General features: G+C 48.8%; 2 protein-coding genes across 7 annotated transcripts in view; one reads left to right on the forward strand and one right to left on the reverse strand.

Moving 5' to 3' along the window:
- Positions 1 to 2692, forward strand: part of LOC100390843 (inositol 1,4,5-trisphosphate-gated calcium channel ITPR3) — a 74776-nt gene extending 72084 nt beyond the window's left edge. For all 6 annotated transcript variants that reach the window (XR_013534159.1, XM_078368976.1, XM_078368973.1 and 3 more), the window contains exons 57-58: positions 1071 to 1232; positions 1851 to 2692. Coding sequence is in view for 5 of the 6 variants with exons in the window: in XM_078368976.1 (XP_078225102.1) it covers positions 1071 to 1232; positions 1851 to 1919 (231 nt within the window). In the remaining variant the exon portion in view is untranslated. The remainder of the gene's footprint in view (positions 1 to 1070; positions 1233 to 1850) is intronic.
- UQCC2 (ubiquinol-cytochrome c reductase complex assembly factor 2) lies at positions 498 to 19344 on the reverse strand. Its single transcript, XM_002746442.7, has 4 exons — positions 19197 to 19344; positions 7437 to 7511; positions 6531 to 6600; positions 498 to 3845 (listed from the first exon to the last, which is right to left on the reverse strand). The coding sequence occupies exons 1-4, from the start codon at positions 19332 to 19334 to the stop codon at positions 3748 to 3750; spliced, it is 381 nt and encodes a 126-aa protein (XP_002746488.1). The 5' UTR covers positions 19335 to 19344; the 3' UTR covers positions 498 to 3747.
- Positions 19345 to 19774: the final 430 nt, after the last annotated feature.

Here is a 19774-nt window from a genome sequence, read left to right on the forward strand (position 1 = left end):
GAGGAGTGGCCACATCTGCCTGCCTGCCCTGGGAGGCCGGGGGGAGGGGCTTGGACAGCTGCAGACACTTGTGGAAAGGTCAGCAGGGTGAGGAGGAGCAGCTGGAAGCAGCCCTGGGCTCCACGGGAGCCCTGCCAGCTGCTGGCTGCTGTGGAGGGCCTCCTCGCACCTCTGGTGTCAGGAAAAATCCCACAGCAAACCCATCAGCCCTGAAGAATGCGTGTGATGTCCCTGGGCCAGCGGTGCAGTGATGCTGAGGAGGGGTGGGTAGGGGAGACCCTGCCCATGGCCAGTATCTGTGGGTCACCCTCAGGGAGTGTTTTCCAGCTCGGTGAGAAGGCAGGCTGCTTCCTAAAGTCTGGATTAGAGGGTCCTGGGCTGAAAGGGAGCCTGGAAAAACTTTATCACTTAAATCAAATGTCATCTGCCCAATTGCTGTAATAATGAAGGGAGTGAAGGCAGTGAGTCATAAAGGAGGAATTCTATATAAGTCCGTATTTCGAGCTGATCTTTGTGTACAGATTTATTTGTTGGTCTAAGAATTCACAGCTTACAAGGAAGCTTGGGAATTGCTTGGTGCCCCCTCCCTCCCCACTCCTCTGTCCTGGGAAACGTGGCTTTGCTTCCCAGACACGTGTCAGATGCTAGCCCTCCTCAGTGGAGCCTCCCGATCCCTCAACTTGCCATCTGACTCGAATCTTCCCGGGGTCAGGCAGGAGGGCCGGCAGGCGGAAGGAAGGAGATCCAGGGTCTGTCTGGGTTCGGAGGCCTTCCTCCACCTCTCAGGGAATGTTATGAGAGTAAAGATGGTGCCGATACCAGCGAAGGACTCAACCTCAGCTGCCCACGCTGCCCAACGGAAGTCAGCATGTCTTGGTGGCAGAGGGTTGACTGCTAGCTCACTCTGGTCCCAGGGAGGACCAGGTCAATTCATATTTTCCCATGACACATCCATGACAAGTAATTTTGTCAAGGGTGTGACAGAAGCCTCCCCCCCATTACTGTTTTTCTAAATGAGGCCTTTCTAGGCCAGGCCCACGCCTGCTCACACCACTGGTGATGTTTTTCAGAACAAGAACCTGGACTGGTTCCCCCGGATGCGGGCCATGTCCCTTGTGAGCAATGAGGGTGAAGGGGAGCAGAATGAGATTCGGATTCTTCAGGACAAGCTCAACTCCACCATGAAGCTGGTGTCCCACCTCACTGCCCAGCTCAACGAGCTCAAGGAGCAGGTGTGCACCCACCCGATCCCGGGCCCATCCTGGGCTCTATCCCTGGGCAGCCCCTGACTGCCTCCATCCTTCCTGCCCCGCCCTCACCACAGGCCTCTAGCCCTAGGCCTGGATGAGAAGGAAGGTTCCAAATCCACTCTCCAGGCAAGTCAGACTGGGGTTGACAACCCTTGCCTTGGGCCCCTAAAGACAAGGCCAGATGGAAACTTAGTACAGGGTAGTGGGGCCCTCTGTCTCTCGTCCCCCTCCTCTTGCAGCTGCCAGTCAGGGCCTCTGAGGGGATCCCCATCACTGGAGATGGGGAGTTTAAGGCCTTCTTGCCCAGACATCCTCCTCTGCATCTGGCAGTGCCTGCATGAAGATGAGGCAGCACGAGATGTGTTAGTGGGGTGGATTCCCAGCTGCATCAAATCTGGGGTTTGTGACATGCTAATTGAGAACGAGGGTTTGGTGCTGACACAGACATCCTCAAAGCATTCCGAGGGGCCCTGGCCCACTGCCACTGCTGAACAGCAGCTGGGCCCATGGGGGAAGACTGGCGCCAAGTCCTTCCATAGCACCCACGGAGAGAAGGTGCCAGGTGGCCTGACCGGGCCTGTTGGATCTGCTTAACCCTAGATGACGGAGCAGCGGAAACGCAGGCAACGCCTAGGCTTTGTGGATGTCCAGAACTGCATGAGCCGCTGAGGAGACCACTGGAGGCCCCAACAGGGGATGCTCATCACTGTGGACTGCGACTGGGAAGCATTGCCCCTCCCTCGGGTGGAGTGGCCCAGCCAGCCTCTACTTCCACTCTGCCAGACACCCCGACACCACTCAGGCTTTGACCAGCAAGGAGGGGGAGCCTCAGGGCTGACAGTCCTGCCTAGAGCGCTTAAAAGACTTGAAAGTTCACTGGGACTCAGTTTACCTTAGTGCCTTAGCAGAAGATAAATCCTAGAGACCTTTGTCCCTTAAAGCAATAACTGACAACTCTTTGTAGTCCTCCTTGTGGGTGGTTAAGAGTGGGGTCACCTCTTTATCTCTAAGCACTACATTTTGGCTGCTGCCTGCCTCTGGGGGAGGTGGCAGTAATGCTGTTACTAGTAATTTTAGGGCTTGGTCATTTAACTTATTCCAAGGGTGCTGTGCTCAGCCCTGCCCGTGGCTGTACAGCCCCCGCCTTGCCTCAGATCTGCTGTAGACAGTGCAGACCTCACTGTCATGTCCATGCCGCTCCCTGGCCTGGCTCCAGGTGGCCTGATGACTCAGTGATGGACAGCCTTGCTCCCGGGACCTCTCTCTTCCCAAGCTTCCTGGGGAAGAGCTGTGCACCCAGGCAACAAGGGCTGGGCTTTGCACGGCTGTTTCATTACTGCTTGTTTTTCTCCTTTGGGTGTAATGTTTTACAAATCCTTTGGCCTAAGAACTAGTATGTTAATTGTCTTAAATAAATTAACAGAAATCTAGTCCATTAAAAAGGGCTGTGTTTCCTGTACTCCTCCAGGGGCTGTGGGGATTAAAAGGGCACACTGGCAGAAGACAGGAACAAGAGCCTCTCCCTGCTGGCCTAGCCTCTCTTCAGGCTCTCGGGAGATACACTGAGTGACACCCTCAGGGGTCCTGGGCAGAACTGTATTTTGGCACAACTGGTGTCTACTGCAGTCCTGGCCAATTTTATTTTATGCATTTCAGAACATCCTGAGGAGTCTAGATACGGATTAAATTAAAAACCCACTTCCACTTTGTATCCACCAGGGGCACGGTGGGCCCCGGGCCTGTCCCTCTCCCAGCACGGTTCCTGACAGATGGATGCTCAAGTAGGAAAGTGAATGTGTCTATCAATAAGAGCCAAGGTTTCATGGAATAATGTGACCCTGTGTGTGTCCCCAGCCAGCAGGGCCTCTGACTTGTGGTCACCTACGGAATCTGCCCACAGTGCTGAAGCCAACTGCAGCTGAGGCCCCGCCTGGCCAAGGCCTGTCTATAGCTTCCCTTAAGCCAACTGGGCAATGTGGGTTTTTGCAAGGTCAGGGACAGGCCTGAGGTCTGTCCTCTCAGTCAGTGGGGATGATGGCCAAGCAGGCTTTTTGCCTCTCTCAGCCTCACACCTCCCTGCTGCTGTTTGCGACAGGATGCCCTTTTCAATATTTACTGCTATTTTTGGCTTCCTCCCAGGAGCTCCTACAACAAAAGGGAGCCTGAGAATCTTGCCAGGAGACGCCAGACCCCTGCTGGAGGGTGGGGCTCCTGTGGCTGTGCAGGAAGCACCTTGTGCTGAGGCCCCACTACCCTCCCTGTCAGGCTCAGAGGGAAACCTGCATTTCCTCTCCCCAGATTTCCCAACCTTGCCAGCAGTCACAGCAGACTCAATCAGCATCCCTTCTCAGGCTGAAACTTTCTTTAGAGCAGTAAGGGCTTCCTTTTTGGGAAGGCTAGAGGAGATTCCCAAAGCGGAAGGTCAGGGGGAAATGGGCAGTTTTATTGACGATGGCAACGCAGAAGACTCCACACCTAGGTATGAGGGCAAGAGAGCTCAGGCCTTAGGCTTCTCCTCAGGATCCTTAGAGGCAAACTTCTCCTGCAGTTTCTTCCACAAGCTTTTATCCATTTCCTTAAGCTCTTCCAAGGTGTCTGCGAGGGGGGAGGAAGACAAAAAAAATAGAGAGGGACTGAAGTCTAAAACTTGATGACACAGACTGGACCCCGGGGCTTTCCTGACACAAGCATGCCTTGCTTTTCAGAGTGTGTTCCTGAAAACGGGAAGTGCAGACGCAGCTTCTGAAGAGCAGATCAAACGGTAACAGAAGTGACCACTCGTGGTGACTGAACACTGTGTGCCAGGTCCTGTGCCCAGCATGCTCTCAGCGTTCTCCCCTCCCCTCAACCTTGGCATCAAAGTGGGGTGTTCTGCTTGTCGCCCTGCTCCATACGAGGGCAAAGAAATGGCCCTGCACTGTCCCCTGCGTACAGCCCACAGGACCAGATGCTTCATTGCAAAATTTGGCCTGCTCCATGCAGCCCTTCCTGTCTCAATTCTTCAGGTGTGGAAACTTAAGCAGGGGGAGAGGTAACTTGCTGAGGTTGCACCACTGGGAAGTGGAGAAGGGATTTGAATCGTGTGTGGGCCCAGCACATGCTGTGGAGTTGAGCAGGCACCAGGAGGGAGATGGACTGGGGCCCAAATCCCAGCCCATCACCTCCCTCTCTGGGTCCCCTCAAGCAAATCATTTAACCCTCTTTGCCTCGAGTTCCTCATCTGTAAGATGAAGATAAAAACACATCTTCAGACAATTTGGGGAGAGGTGAAAAAGAAAATAAACCACAGGTACCCCAAAAGTTGTAAGGATTAAAAAAAATCATGGAAGTTACTTTCTTGGAACCAGTCTGCACTCAGTGAAAAGGCAACCATCTCCACCCCAATGCAGACAGGAGGGGCTCTGGTTTCAGAAAGCAAACTTTCCCCACAGCCAGAGCCAAAGCAGAGTTTCTCGGCCTTGGCACTCCCAACACTTTGGGCCAGATGATTTTTCTGTGGCTGGCCTGTGCATCACTGAGGGCTGTTTTGAAGCATCTTGGCCTCTACCCACTAACGCCAGTAGCACCGCTGCCCTCACCACCAGTTGTGACAACTAAAAATGTCTCCAGACATTGCCACATCCCCTGAGGGCCAAAATCACCCCCAGTAGGGAATCATTTGTCTCAAGTCTCTAGGGCTAACGTTCCATATTAATTTTATGTATATGTTAAATTTTAGGTATTCTTATAATATTGTTTGGCTTTCCCACCCTGAATTTTCATGTCAACAAAACTACTGGAGGAGAAAAAAAAAAAAAAAGAGTATCTTTTCTGACCAAGAAAGGTAACAGAAAAAAGCCCGTGCTATGGGGCTCTTCCAGAAGTCTAGGTCACTGAGGGATCCTCGTCCACCTCCAAGCCCCGAGGCCCCCCTTTAGCGCCTTCCATGACCCCAATCCCAGGGTGGACACACGCATGACCCAGAACACAGCACCTTTTGGACTCGCCAGGCCCTCAGAGCCTCTCACTACAAGGTGCTGCAGGTCTTGTCTTATCCTGGCAGAGGACATTTGGTGAGCTTACTCCATGCAATTTGCAACAAAAATATGAGGCTTGCTGTGAAAACAAATTCTCAGCAAATTTCCTGGAACTAAACTCACAGCCAGAACAAGCTGCAGCGTGGACCAATGGCGGGGATGCCTCCATCTCCCGGCCTTCGTTACTGCCAGTTACCCACCTGCAGAGGCCACCCTGAGGGTGAACAGACAGAGGCAGAGGCAGGGCCTCTGGAACTTACTTCCACCCCCACTTTAAGCTCAAACTTTGCTCAAACTCTCCAGGGCCCTTGCAATAATGAGCATCAATGCTGTTAATTACATGGACCCAGGGATACAGGAGTAAATTTACACATTCAAATGAACTGCCAATAAAGTGAGTCTGCCTGGCCAAAACATCTTTACCCTCATTTTCCAGTGAGTACTGGAATAAAAGTAGGGTTAGAAGTGACAGGTAACGGCAGGTCACACCACCAGGTTTTAATCTCAGAAGAGTGTCTTCTAGAAGCCCAAATCCTCAAAACTAAGTAGCTGAAGGCTGCCATCAGAAGAAAGACACATTTCTAGATACCAGAAGGAAATGTTTCAGGGCCATGCCCTTCCAGAAAAGGTTAACCTATTTTTGCATATAATATACTTGGCAACAAAAATAGTAATTTTCCAGTACCTGCTGACCTCAGCCCTGGCTCTCCTGCCTCCCTCCTTAGGGACAATGGAGATAGGAGCAAGGAAAGGACGGGCTTGGCAGGGTGTTTCCTTTCTTGTTCATCACAGTCTATCAATGACTCGAAAACATACCTAGTTAAACTCATCTAAGCCACAGACCACGTCCCCTGGGTCAGATAACTCTTTGGCGGATATCCCCAAACACATTTATTGAATGGCTTTTTGTTTTAATTAAAACCTTCATTGTTTATAAAGCCCTCTTAGGACCATAAAAATTAAATTATTTTCCTTCCATCTTGATTTCAACTACTTCCATTTGGCAAATATGTATTCCCCTGTTCCCTGCTGCCCAGCCTTGAATTTAAAAGCACTAAAGATAGATTTCATTTTTAAATAACGCCTCTGACCTTCTCCACAGTATATGGTCAAAATGCATGAGGCCTGTAGCTTCAGAATTTCCTCTGGGCTGTTCTACAGGACTTTCCATCAAGCAAAGCTGTCTTAGACAATTCCCCTTAGCCACTCAAACTCCGAGAATCATCTGCAAAGCAATGAGAAAAGGCAGCTGTGCTTTCATTACCTGTGGACAGGATCAGCTTGTACTCTTCCAACGACAGGCCACTGAAGCTGGTTTCTCTGGGGCGAGGGTACTGGTCACAGGGGCAGAGAGGAAGAGAAGGGAGGGGAGAGATCAGCACACAAGCCCTGCTCTCTAACTGCGGTTCATTTGGGCCCTGGGCAACCAGAGGCCAGAAGAGGAGGAGGCCTAGCAAGAAGAGCAGCGCCACCTTGAGGTCAAGACTTGGCCTCGCAAGAACCAGTACAGTCTCCAGGAGGCAGCTCCCACTTCATCGTGCCCATGAGTCCTCTCTGGAAAACGCAGGTATGGGCGGGGCCCGATTCTGCATTTCTAACCAGCTCCCAGGTGATGCCCAAACTGCTGCTCATGGACCACATGTTAGTAAGTAGGATTTAGAAAAAATTCACTTTCCACATGGGCATATGGCCACATATATTTGTGGAGTTACAGAACATATTTTTCAAGTCTGGGAAAAACCACTCTGAATGGAATTTAACAGTAATCACGTTGGGGCCCAGCTCTGGAAAAGGAGGGCACATTCCCAATCATCCCATCCCCACCAGTGCGGGGAGGTGTCACTTCCATCAGAGTGGATGGGAAAATAGGTATAAAGCCAATGGCTGTCAGATACTTCCAGGGCATGCACTGGCATATCAAATACATGGCTTCTATTCAGAATTGGTTTTCTTTGTTTTTTTTTCCCTATTCCCTATATTCACAATTTTAAATAGCTTTTATTTAGATGACCTAAAAGCCTCTACCAGGCACCTCTGTTCGCTTGGTTGAAATTACTGGTTTCATTTGAAAACAGCAAACCCAATTCTTTACAAAACATTATATAATCAAGATTTTCACTCATTAGTTGTCCTGTCAGAAAGCTGGGGGTATGCAAGGTGGCCCACTCACCTTGTGTTTGTAGTAGTTTGAATGGAGTCGCGCTAAGCTCTCATACATCTGATCACAGGCCTCAGGCTCTGCAATCTGAAAAGCAAAGAATCCCCAAGGAGGTAAGCAAAGGAGTCCTGCCTCCCACAGTGTCTGTACCTTGAGGAAAGACCGTACTTAATAAGGCATTCACATGAAGCAGGCCTGCAGCTAGCACTGGCTTCCCCACTCTGTGGGAAGCAAACCTGGACTACAGCTCTGCTATTAGAAACTACTTTTTGGAGGCATAGCTCTGCCTCATCAACTCCCCAACCTGCAGAAGAATCAGATCAATTAACCAGCAAACAAGCATTTGTTGAGCATCTGTGACTTGTAAGCCACCACACCAGCTGCAGCAGGAGATGCCACAATAGAAACCTAAGGTTAGGGGTGAGCCTAACAAAGCAGGTGCTGGGTAGGGTGGGCTGCAGGGATTCAGTCGGGGAGTCCCCACATGCTCAGGTGGTCAGTGCATGAAGGAAGTTAGATGATGCAAGGTTCTGAAGAAAGGAGAGGGGTCAGCAAGCAGAAGCAAGGGCAGGCCTTCCTGGGGGAGGAGATGCCTTCAGCCAGGAAGAGGAGGCAGAAATCCTGTAGGATGCTTCAGGCCAGACCAGGAGATTCTTTTTTTTTTTAAATTGACACAGAATCTCACTCTGTCACCCAGCCAGGCTGGAGGGCAGTGGCACAATCTCGGCTCACTGCAACCTTTACCTCCCAGGTTCAAGCGATTCTCCAGCCTCTGCTTCCTGAGTAGCTGGGATTACAGACATGCACCACCACACCCAGCTAATTTTTGTATTTTTTAGTAGAGATAGGGTTTTGCCACGTTGGCCAGGCTGGTCTCGAACTCCTGACCTCAGGTGATCTGCCCACCTCGGCCTCCCAGAGTGCTGGGATAATAGGCATTAGCCACCATGCCTGGCCTTAGATCAGATTCTTTTGGGAAAGACCAAAAAAAAAAAAAAAAAATCTGAGTTTGCTGAAACTCTACAAGAAGGAAAGAAACACGAAGAAGGCAACATTTAAGATGAAATGGGTGAACTGTGGAGAACCAAGACGGGACCCCAGTTAGGTCTGCTAGAAAGGAGATGGCCCAGAACACCGAGGCCTTGCCATAGAAAGGGAGAAATAAGTAAACCTGGTGCCAGAGACAGTGGTGCCCCTGCTGGACATTCTCAGGAAGACAGGCAGCACACAGATGAGCCATGGTCTCTTCCCTTTCACACCTTTTTAAATTTTCCCTTTTCTCTGTCCTTGCTATTGTTTACATACAGTTCTTTCCCTTTACATTTTCCTGCCAAGAATTCTGAAAAGATCCCCAGAACAAAACTTTCTCTTTTACATTTTTTTCCCCAGAATTCAAATGAAGGATTTTTTCCCTAACTTAAATCCTTCCTTGGAGAAGGCAGAGCATAAATAAAGCAGTAGTAAAGCACTTTAATAAGCAGCTCCACTTCTGCTTCTCTGTGCATGTCAAATGAGGTCCCCACTTTACAGCAAACAAAAAAGACAATCCATCATTTAGTTCCACCTGATCCGTTCCTGGCTTCAGGCTACACATCATGAGAATGTTCAGCTAGATACACCAAGAGAGGAAGGATTATGGCCTAAGGAGGTGGCCAGTGTAATAATCAAAGTCATTATCTGAGTGGACAGAACGAATGGAGAAGTTTGAGGCTCGTGCCTCCTTGCTGCTGGTCAGCTCTTCCAGGGAAAGTCCAGCTAGAAAGGAATTCTGCACGCATGCTTTGGATGAACACACGTGGAACATTTCTTCAGCAGGGCATGCATAACCAAGAGCTAACACAGAAGACAGAAGGACAGGAAGCAAAAGACACAAAAGGAAAAAGAAAATTATACTGGCACAAAGTTTTCTGTGCACAACAATATTTAGTTCAAAAGAAAACTGCATTTCATCTTTTGCTTTCTTTCTTCATACTTGTGTAGATGTGCTCACATATATACATATATGTATATGTGTGTGTGTGTGTATCTATCTATATCTATATATATATATATATATATATATATATATATTTTTTTTTTTTTTTTTTTTTTTTGAGACAGAGTCTTGCTCTTGTCACCCAGGCTGAAGTGTAATGGCACAAGCCTTCTCTTGATCTGGGCCCCACTCAAAACAACCAGCTTTTCAAGTCAGTTGGTAAATGGGCCCGAGTAACACACCAAAATGAGGAGTGTACTGCTGCCAAAATCAAGAAAGGACAATTCAATGCTATGCCTCTTTTTTGGTTGTGTCTTGACATACCAAGTTATACGTCAAAAGAAAGACCCAAAAATGTTTCGGAACAAGGATGAAAAAATCTAAAGACAATCTGATGAAAACAAGATGCAAAAAAGAAGACGTTTTAAATAAGTCTACAAGAAAATACATGCTGATTCTGATGTCTCACCACTGGATCCCTAGAAATTTTACTGACATAGAAATCCCTTAGATTTTTGTTGAATTTGTCAGATGAAGTATTTTATCACTCTCTGACATGCAAAAGTCTAGAGATGTTATTACTTCTTGCTCACTAAGTCCAAACCATCATAATGTCAACATAAGGAATCAGTGTGTTATCTTGCGGAAGGGAAAAATGATCAAGATCCCTGTGAACTAAATTATGACATAAGACTTCAAAATTGCTGTATCTTTGAAGTAGGACTGTGCAAGTATATTGTTGACCTTGCAGCTGAAAGTAAATTTCTCCTGGTGGTATTTACTAACAGGTATATAAAAAAAACTTTGCCTGAACAGTAGCACCATACCATGTCCTTAGGGGTGTGTTAATTTGCTTAAACAATAAAATCGTATCTGGTACAGTGAAAAAAAAAAAACAAAAACCTCACTGCAACCTCCGCCTCCACGTTCAAGTGATTCTCCTGACTCAGCCTCCCGAGTAGCTGGTATAGGCCCCTGCCACCAGGCCCCATTAATTTTTATATTTCCAGTAGAGATGGGGTTTTGCCATATTGGCCAGGCTGGTCTCAAACTCTGGACCTCATGATCCATCCGCCTTGGCCTCCCAAAGTGCTGGGATTACAGGCATGAGCTACTGTGCCCGGCCTACAAATTTAACAGACATTCATGGAGACCTTCCAGCATGCTTGGCCCATGTATAAGCAGGGGATGCTTGGGTGAAGGATCTCCAAGGCTGCAGGGAGCAGTGGAGTCAAGCTGCCTGGGTTGAATCCTGGCACCATCACTTATCAGCCATGGGATGTCAGGCAAACCACTCACTCTTTCCCTATGAAACACACTTAAAAAAAAAAAAGTTTCCACAGTTGCTTTATCTTTCTGTATGTCTGTACATACATATCTTTCTTCTGATCCACTTGAAAGTAGGAGCATAATGCCCCTTCACCCCATATTTCAGTGTGCATTTCCTAAGAACATTCTCTTACATAACCAGAGTTCAATGATCAAATTCAGGCCACTTAACATCGATACAACACTATTATCTAATGCACAGTCCATATTCCAATTCTGTCAATTGTCTCAATAATCATCGACGGAAAAACAGGATGTCCTGCTGCATTTACCTGTCATGTACCTTTTAGTCTCCTTTCATCTGGGACAGTTCCTCGGCCTTTATCTTTCATGCACTGAACATTTTGGAAGCATACTGGCCAACTTAACCTTTCTTTTAAAAGAAAAGATAATAATAGCCCCTACTTCGCAGGGTGGTGTGAGGATAAATGAGGTAATGCTTGGGCTACTCTGAATTCCGGGCCTGGAACACTGATAAACGTGAGTGATTAGTTTTTGTGACAGTTATTAGTAGTGAAGAGTTGCAGTAAACACAGGCCTGTCTCATAAAGTGAGAGGGGAGAGACAGAACAGTTCAGGACCACCCTGGTGGGAGTAGAACGAAGTGGCATGTACGAGGGTCTGTGGGCCTGTGGAGCCAGGCAGGAAGTGCTGGAGAATGAGCAGCTGAGGATTGGCATGTATATCAGAAGTGAGGACAGATGAGAAACTGCTGAGGCTTCACTCCTGACTGACCCTGGTGGCACTCAGTGGTCTGCCAAGTGAGCAGCTGTTTGCTGCACCCGGTCTTCACCTGGTGACGGCTTATCTGGACCTTTCCTTCCTGCCACCATCCCCACCACCTTCCCAACCAAGTTCTTAGGAAAGGAGTCCACGGGCTGATTAGCTTTCCTCCCAGAGCCTCTGCCTCTCTCCTGGGCTCCCAACACTGCTTCCTGGTAAACCTGCATTCTGACCAGAGCCACACCCTCAAACGCCTGTCAACTCAACTTCCCTTCCTGCTCCAACTTCTCTAGCAGTGAGAAGTCAGCAGTAGGCTGCTCAGCGACCTTATACCATACCCTCAAGTGGGTGAGGAGGGTGCTGTCCTTCCTTGCCATCTATTTGCATCCCTGATGGGCAGCAGGACAGACGGGAGGGGCACAGGGGGCGGGTCACCCTTGCAGAGCGCTGCTCCTGTAAGAGCAAAGTGCACAAAGACTAAGTGCAAAAAGCAAAGTGACCCTCAGCTACCCTCATCTCTTAAGCTTCCTCAGCATGAAAGAGACAGTCTCCTAGAGAGTTCCCAGAATTCCTGGACTCAATCGTAATCTGAGAAAAAAGACCAAACACCTGAGTCCTAAAAACAGACTTGCCAGACAGCTTCCCGTCTGAGGTCAGGTGTCTGAGGGTGTAAAAGGAGTTTGAGATGTGCCCATTTCTAGCCAAGTTCCTACTGTCTGAGAAGTAACGGAGTCTCTAAGTTCCTAGCCACAGAGAACTCAAGCTCAGCAATTAAAACCTAGTCATGCTTACTACTTAAAAGGATGTCCATGAGACATCAGTCAGATTCTGGAAGCCTCACCACGTTCCTATACCTCACATTTTATTCACAGACTCCAGCACTAACATTCCTGAGTCCCGAAATGCAGTTTTTCTGATGAAATGGACTGTGCATTTTCAGAAATATTCTTAATACAAGCTTTAAATTACCTGATTTTGCATTCACACCTAATGAGATCATGGACATTTTAGGACTAATAGCAGTGCTGGGTTTGAAAAAGGCAGCAGTGGGGACATGATGAAAAATTCAGCACTGCTCCCGAAATGTGAATAAAATAGATGTTCATCTGATGAGTGTCCTTTGTGGCTCTGTTTTTGCTCCTTTTGCATCTCCCCTGCTCAGTCATCAGTAAATTTCTCTTTACCATATTAAACTTTTATACATACAAATCTACATCAGTGCTGCAGGCACCAATTTCAATTTTCAAAATTGAATTTTGGGTGGTGACAGCAATTGGTACAGAGGCCCTTATTTTAGTCACACAAAGGGACACACCAGCACTTTTGGGAAAGGGTGTTGCAAATTGCTTTGCTAATTAAGGTAGAGCTGGATTCAGTCCAGGAGGATCTATTTAAAAAAAAGGTTTTCAAGACTTGGTAATGAACTTCTGAAATGAGTTCATTCTGTTATGGGAGCCTATTCCCTTCAATTGAGTTGAACATGTATTTCTTAAGCACCTACTACAGAGAGTGCTCCATGAGGGGAGTGTGAAGCACCATAAAGAAGACGACCCAGGCAGGCTGAGGAGAAGCTGGCAGACACACTGTGGAGACAAGATTCACAGGCAGCATGTTAGCGAGAGCCACAGCTGCAGAGCATGGGCCGCTGCAGACTCGTGGTGGGAGCTGGGTACCAGGCTGAGCTGCCAGGGAGGTGTGTTGGGTCAGGGTTGAGTTTCACTGCAGCAACAGTGCCGATTAAGGAGTGCCAACCTGGGCATGAGTGACACAGGGACCAGAAATGACTGGGAGAACGAGGCACGACGAAGCACAGGAAAAGGGTGTTTTAGGCAGGCAAGGTTTTTAAGGGGAATCCAGGGAGGACTCCAAGAGCCTGGGAAGCCACCCAATTCTTTACAAACTGTGTCTGGGTTTCCTTGGGTTGTAAGGGTGCGGTGACTCACAGTGCACTTGCCTCAAAGGTTCAGAACCGTTTGTACCATGGCCAGTTTGGGAGGCCATGGGAAGGGACCCTTGCTGAGCCTGGAGCTTGGGTTGGGGTGGTGAGAGGCAAGGCTGGAACCACAGGCTGGGACCAAGGATCAGAGGCACTGCAGCTCTCAGAAAGCTGCCTGCCACCTGTCCAGGAGGCAACAGGCAGAGCCCAAAGATCTCTGAATAACGTAGTGATGCACCAAAAAAAGTGGCCAAGAATTTCTCCCTTCGGGAGGAGCACTGCGTCTTTACCTATGCAGAGAGAAACACCACCCCTTAGTGTGAATACTATCCTAGCTCGCAGGGCGCCTTCAGAACTGGGAGAGGAAAAAGGATGGAGATGTTTGCATTCCCTCTTAGATGATTCTCCTCACAACTCCTGTTTTTCGATGGGCTCAATACACGACTAGAAATAGGATAATCAGTTCTTAGGACTCTCTCCAAAAACATGACTGCAGGGCCCATAAGTGGGGTGAGCAATGTCGAGATGGCTTCACTGTGGCCAGCATGTGCCAGGTGGCTTGGGAGCTAGCTCCTGCCACGCTGAGGAATGTCAAAGACCAGGCCTCAGCTGCATGACTCAGAAAACAGAATTACAAAAAAACCTTTGAATTCTCCTCTGAGAAGCTGGAAATATCATTTACATTATTCAAAACCCAAGACAAAGTTTAACTTTTGTCAAACTGGGCCAGTACTATTGAACTTGGATACAATTAGAACTCGCGGGTGGGCGAGCCCCTTCCTGGGCAGCAGCTCTTGCAGGCCACCCCTTGGAGCTGCACCCTGTGCTGTGTAAGTGGGTGCTGGTGTGTCGTCTGGGATCCTTTAAGAAGCACCTAATGAACTCATTAGAAAGACCTACTCCTTTCCCTATTGTTAAGTCAACATTACAGTTGTTTTGCCATCTTCCTGCATGCTGCGATTATTTTATTAAGCTCTAGCGCTGTAGGAAACGTGTTCTTAGAAAAACTGTATTCAAAAGGGGCAAAGCCCATAAACACTGACTTTTTAAAACTATACAATAGGATATGGGGTGTGAGAGGAGTTAAGTGTGTTCCTGCTCCCACCACCACCTCCTCATTTGGTAGGTGGACCGTGAGACTCCCCAGAGGGCAATGTGAGGTGGAATAAACAGAGGCAGTGGTTTTCGTACTCTGGTTCTGAGTATGAATTATTACTTTACCCTCTAGTGAACCTGGCTTTTCTCTGCCTGGTGTCCCACCGAGGACCATCTTTCTTCTCATCTGCACTAGTAGTGGCTGGGGCAAAGAATAGGTGGGTAAACACAGGGAGTTCCATCTGCTGCCCAAACTATCTATGGCCCAAAAAGGTTTGAACAGGCAACCAGGGGAAGGAAGTGGCTTGACGTTCATGGAACAAGAGATTGTCCTAACAATAACTTGGAACAGCAGCTGAGAAAAGGCCAGGCACCCAGGAGACAGCGCATAGCAGGGCCAGGAGGGCTGGGTCTGTTTCTCGCTTGGCTTGTCTCTTATGGCTAGAGAAAGAACCCTCAGTGCATTGTCTTATGTTTCTGATTTGTTTCCTCATCTGTAAAATGGGAACGGTAATGGCTACCACTCAGCTGCACTAAGGATTAAATGAGATTATCATACAAAGGTGTGCTGTGCACCTTTCGGGGTGACCATTAGGACCAAGAAAGTCAAGAGGCTGAGAGGACTGACTGCCTCTATCCTCTATGGGAATGGAAAGATGGCATGAGCAGAGCTACTGTCCCCCCAAGTCCACAACCAAGAGGGAGTGCCATACTAGTCAGTCAACTGGATCTAATCCCCACCTCCTGCTGCCAGTTTAATGAAGAGCCTATCAGATTCACCTTTCTTTCTCAAGGTCTTTATAAATGATCTGGGGGTGTCAGCAGGACTGACTCACAGTAGTGTTTCCAACTCCAGCGAGGGGCTGCACCCTTCAAAAATTATCACAAAGATTCACTAAGCCCAGGTGCATTCTCAGGTGACATTAGGATGAGGTACCACAACCGTGGTCCTGAGTATAATGCACCTTCTGCCATCGTGATGCACTGGTTCACTCTACCAGGAATGCATTCATCAGCCACTACAGAATCATCAATGGAGCATGACTTGCATCTGCAGGTGGGACTCAAACCTGTGTGGGCCTTTGACTGATCAGGAACGATTTCCCTAGGTGATAACAAAGGATGACAACTCCGAAACAGAAAACTCTTTCCCCCTTTGCTGGCTCCTCTTACACTAATAAGCAAGTTAATGTAATGCTCTCTTGCCTCGCCAAGGATCAAGGCTCTGATGGCCCAACTGTACGCTCCTTGGTGGTGAGGACCAGTTTATGGCCTTCTTCCATAGATCCTGCAATTTCCCCATACAGTAAGCTCTCAAATCAATTCTTACCACTCGGGACACACAAATATTCCCTTCTCACTCTTCACAACTTCCTTCCATCTAGTTCTGCTACATCTGAAATGATATTCAAATAATCTTTGTCTCATGTGCCATAACCAATTATTTACTTATATATTCATTCAGACACTTACTGAGTATTTTTTATGGGCCAAGAACTATGCTAGACACTGGTAGAGGAGGGAGGAAAAGATAAAAATGGCATCATCTCTATTTTCAGGAAGCTCATGCTAAAAATATGCAGGGAGCACAGCCAGAAAGTTTACGGGGTTTGTAGACTTGAGACTAGATAAGATTCTCGCCTTAAAGATCTTTACACTTTGGGCCACTAAAGACCACCATGAATGATGGAAGGGCCCTGGGTAAAGCATAACCTGGGCCAGACACTCCCCAGGCTGCCAGCCAATCAGTAGTTCAGTCACAGGGATGCCACTGGGCATGCTCCTGCTCCATGAGGTGGGCTGGCTTGGCTCCATTTTGGGCTAAGCTGCAAAAAAAAGACCATGCTCCTGCTTTGACAGGTCTTGACCAAGTTTCACAAGTCATTTCTTCAGACAGTGTGTGTGTGTATCTCACTTCAGATCTGATCTCTTGCCTGAGCTGCAGGCTCAAATACAGTATTGCCTACTTGACACTTCCACTTGGAAATCAGTGTACTTGGCATCTCAAGTTTAACCTGTTTAACACTGAACTCAAGATATTCTTTCTACACCCACCCATTCCTTTCAGTAAATGGCACTATCTTAGACCTAGTTGCTCAGGCCAAAAAAAAAAAAAAAAAAATCTAGGTACTATGCTTGGCTCCTCTCCCCCGATTTAAAAAAAATATTATTATTATTACTTTTTTAGAGACAGGGTTTCACCATGTTAGTCAGGCTGGTCTTGAACTTCTGACCTCAGGTGATCCGGCCACCTTGGTGTCCGAAAGTGCTGGGATTACAGGGGTGAGCCACCACGCCGGGCCCTCTCTTTCCCTTTATCCCGCATCCCATATATCAGCAAGTCCTGCTGACTCGACCTGCGACCTACGTATAACCAGAATGCAGCCACTTCCATCTTCTGTGCTGCCATACTTATCCAACCCGCCACCATCTCTCGCTTATACTACCAGTCAGCTTCTCTCCAGCCTCCTTGTTTTTGTTCTTGCCCCCTACAGCCCACTCACCACATACAACCAGAAGTCTTCTTAAAAAAGTAAATTAGGGGGCCGGGCGCGGTGGCTCACGCCTGTAATCCCAGCACTTTGGGAGGCCGAGGCGGGTGGATCACGAGGTCAACAGATCGAGACCATCTTGGTCAACATGGTGAAACCCCGTCTCTACTAAAATTACAAAAAATTAGCTGGGCACGGTGGTGCGTGCCTGTAATCCCAGCTACTCAGGAGGCTGAGGCAGGAGAATTGCCTGAACCCAGGAGGCGGAGATTGCGGTGAGCCGAGATCGCGCCATTGCACTCCAGCCTGGGTAACAAGAGCGAAACTCCGTCTCAAAAAAAAAAAAAAAAAAAGTAAATTAGGGCTGGGTGTGGTGCCTCACTTCTGTAACCTCAGCACTTTGGGAGGCTGAGGTGGGTGGATTACTGGAGGTTGGGAGTTCGAGACCAGCTTGACCAACAGGGAGAAACCCCGACTACTAAGAATACAAAATTAGCAGGGCATGGTGGCACATGCCTGCAATCCCAGCTACTCAGGAAGCTTAGGCACGAGAATCACTTGAACCTGGGAGGCAGAGGTTGTGGTGAGCCGAGATCGCGCCATTGCACACCAGCCTGGGCAACGAGAGCGAAACTCCATCTCAAAAATAAAAAGTAAATTAGGGCACATCAGTCCCCTCACTAAACATCCCCACTACTTCTCACTGGCCTTACAAAAAGGTCTAACTCCTAATCAGAGCAGATAATATCCTACTGTGCCCGGCTCCTGACCTCCACTTAGCAAACTCCACCTTACTCACTAGCCTGCAGCCATTCTGGCTTTCTGTCCTTGAACATGTCACTGTTTCCTGCCTCTGGACATGTGCAGTGCCTGGAATATCCTTCCCACCAAGTGTACATGGCTGGCTCATGCTCTTGCCTTAGGTCTCACCTATGTGTCACCTCCTCAGAAATGCCCAACTATAACATTACCTTTTTATCATGCTACCCTGTTTTCTATCGATCACAGTACTTCTCTGTCTTATGTACATCTACTTGTTTATTGTGCCTTGAACTACAGTGTAAAACTTCATGTGGGCAAGACTTCACCTGTTTAACACTACTGTTCCCCTAGCCCATACCAGGCATATGGTAAGTGCTCAGTAAATACGAACTATATGAATGAATGAATCCCAGAGCTTGCAGCACCAACGTTAGAAGAGAGCCAGAACGTAGGCGTAGTACTACTCACACATAGTTGCCGGAGCTGAGGACCCAAACCTGATGCATAGGCTTACAGGAGCTCAGGAAGAACGCAAACGCTTAGTGGGGGCCTGAGGAGTTAACTGGGGATCAGCTCAGTCAATACACAACACTGAGAGGTAATGGTAGCATGACACGGAAGCAAAAAGCTGAGGCTGCCACCAGCTGCCACTGGTATTGTGGGTCTCAACTCTGCGTGCACCTTGAATCACCTGGAGAGCTTTTAAAACACTGAGGCCAAGGCCGGGCGCAGTGGCTCACGCCTGTAATCCCAGCACTTTGGGAGACAGAGGCAGGCAGATCACCTGAGGTAAGGAGTTTGAGACCAGCCTGGCCAACGTGGTGAATCCCTGTCTCTACTACAAATACAAAAATTAGCTGGGCATGGTAGCAGGCGCCTGTAATCCCAGCTACTAGGGAGGGTGAGGCAGGAGGAGAATCACTTGAACCCGCGAGACGGAGGTTGCAGTAAGCAGAGATCGCACCATTGCACTCCAGCCTGGGCGAAAACAGTGAAACTCCGTCTCCAAACCCCCCCCCCCAAAAAAAACACCGAGGCCAAGACCCCATTCCTATATTCTGAATCATTAAGATTGAGCGATCCCAGGCATCTTAAGTTTTTGTTTTTTGATCTGCAGAGACGAGGTCCCACTATATTGCCCAGGCTGGTCTCCTGGGCTCAAGCGATCCTCCAGCCTCGGCCTCTCAGAGTGCTGCGATTATAGGTATGAACCACCGCACTCGGCCCAGCTGGAGTTTTAAAAAGCTTCTTCGGCAATTACAGGGTGCAGCCGGGCGAGAGCACTGAGTAGAAGGGGAGTCGCTATCAGCAGCTCCCTGGGGGAAAAAGAAGGCCGCGCGCACGTGCGGCCTGGAAGGAAGGGCGCGCGCATGCGCAGATCCAGCAGCTAGCGCGCTCGCTGGCCCCGCCTCTGCCTCGTCCTCTCCTCCCCTCGTCCCAGCCGCCTCCCCGCCGGTCACCTGGGTATTCTCTCCCTCCCGAAAGGCCTGCGCCACCCGCTGTCGCAGGTAAGCGCCCAAGTCCCGGCCCCGTTTGGTCTCGTCCACTGGCCATTCCTCACAGAGCTTAAGAAAACGCCGGTACCGGCTGGCCGCCATTTTGGGCCCCGCGCGTTCCCGCCCTTGGGGGAGGAGTCGCCGCCGCCGGATGGCGCTTGCGCACTGTGTCTCTCAACCTTCCTAAGGAGGGTGGGAGTCCTGGTGGGCACGCGCGACTTTGCTGGCGCCTACCTACTGTCCGGGTGGGGGCGCTGCTCGCCTGTCTCTGCAGGTAGAGCTAATTCAGTCTTCGTCCTCCTGGAACCGGCCCAGCTCCCAGAGGCAAAGCCGACGTGGAATACGCCAGAGACAGCTTTGCTTCTTTTTCAGTGACTGCAGAAGCTTGAGACTAAAAAACCCTCCTCCGAGGCCTCCGCTGTTTTGCATAAAGCAATACATTTACATGTAAATACAGGTTACTGGATGAAGATGTATTTGAACGTTGTTAGCGTGTGCCCCTGTACCTGTCACTATCCTTGGTACTCCGCCGCAGTTCCTTT

Source organism: Callithrix jacchus, chromosome 4 (genome assembly GCF_049354715.1).
Source record: "Callithrix jacchus isolate 240 chromosome 4, calJac240_pri, whole genome shotgun sequence".
NCBI lineage: Eukaryota > Metazoa > Chordata > Mammalia > Primates > Cebidae > Callithrix > Callithrix jacchus.

Coding starts and splice junctions, on each gene's coding strand:
- UQCC2 (XM_002746442.7), bottom strand. CDS start 19,334: ATGGCGGCCAGCCGGTACCGGCGTTTTCTTAAGCTCTGTGAGGAATGG. Junction 6,601..7,436: donor CAAACTACTACAAACACAAG/GTGAGTGGGCCA, acceptor CCCTGTGACCAG/TACCCTCGCCCCAGAGAAAC. Junction 3,846..6,530: donor CAAGCTGATCCTGTCCACAG/GTAATGAAAGCA, acceptor CCCCCCTCGCAG/ACACCTTGGAAGAGCTTAAG.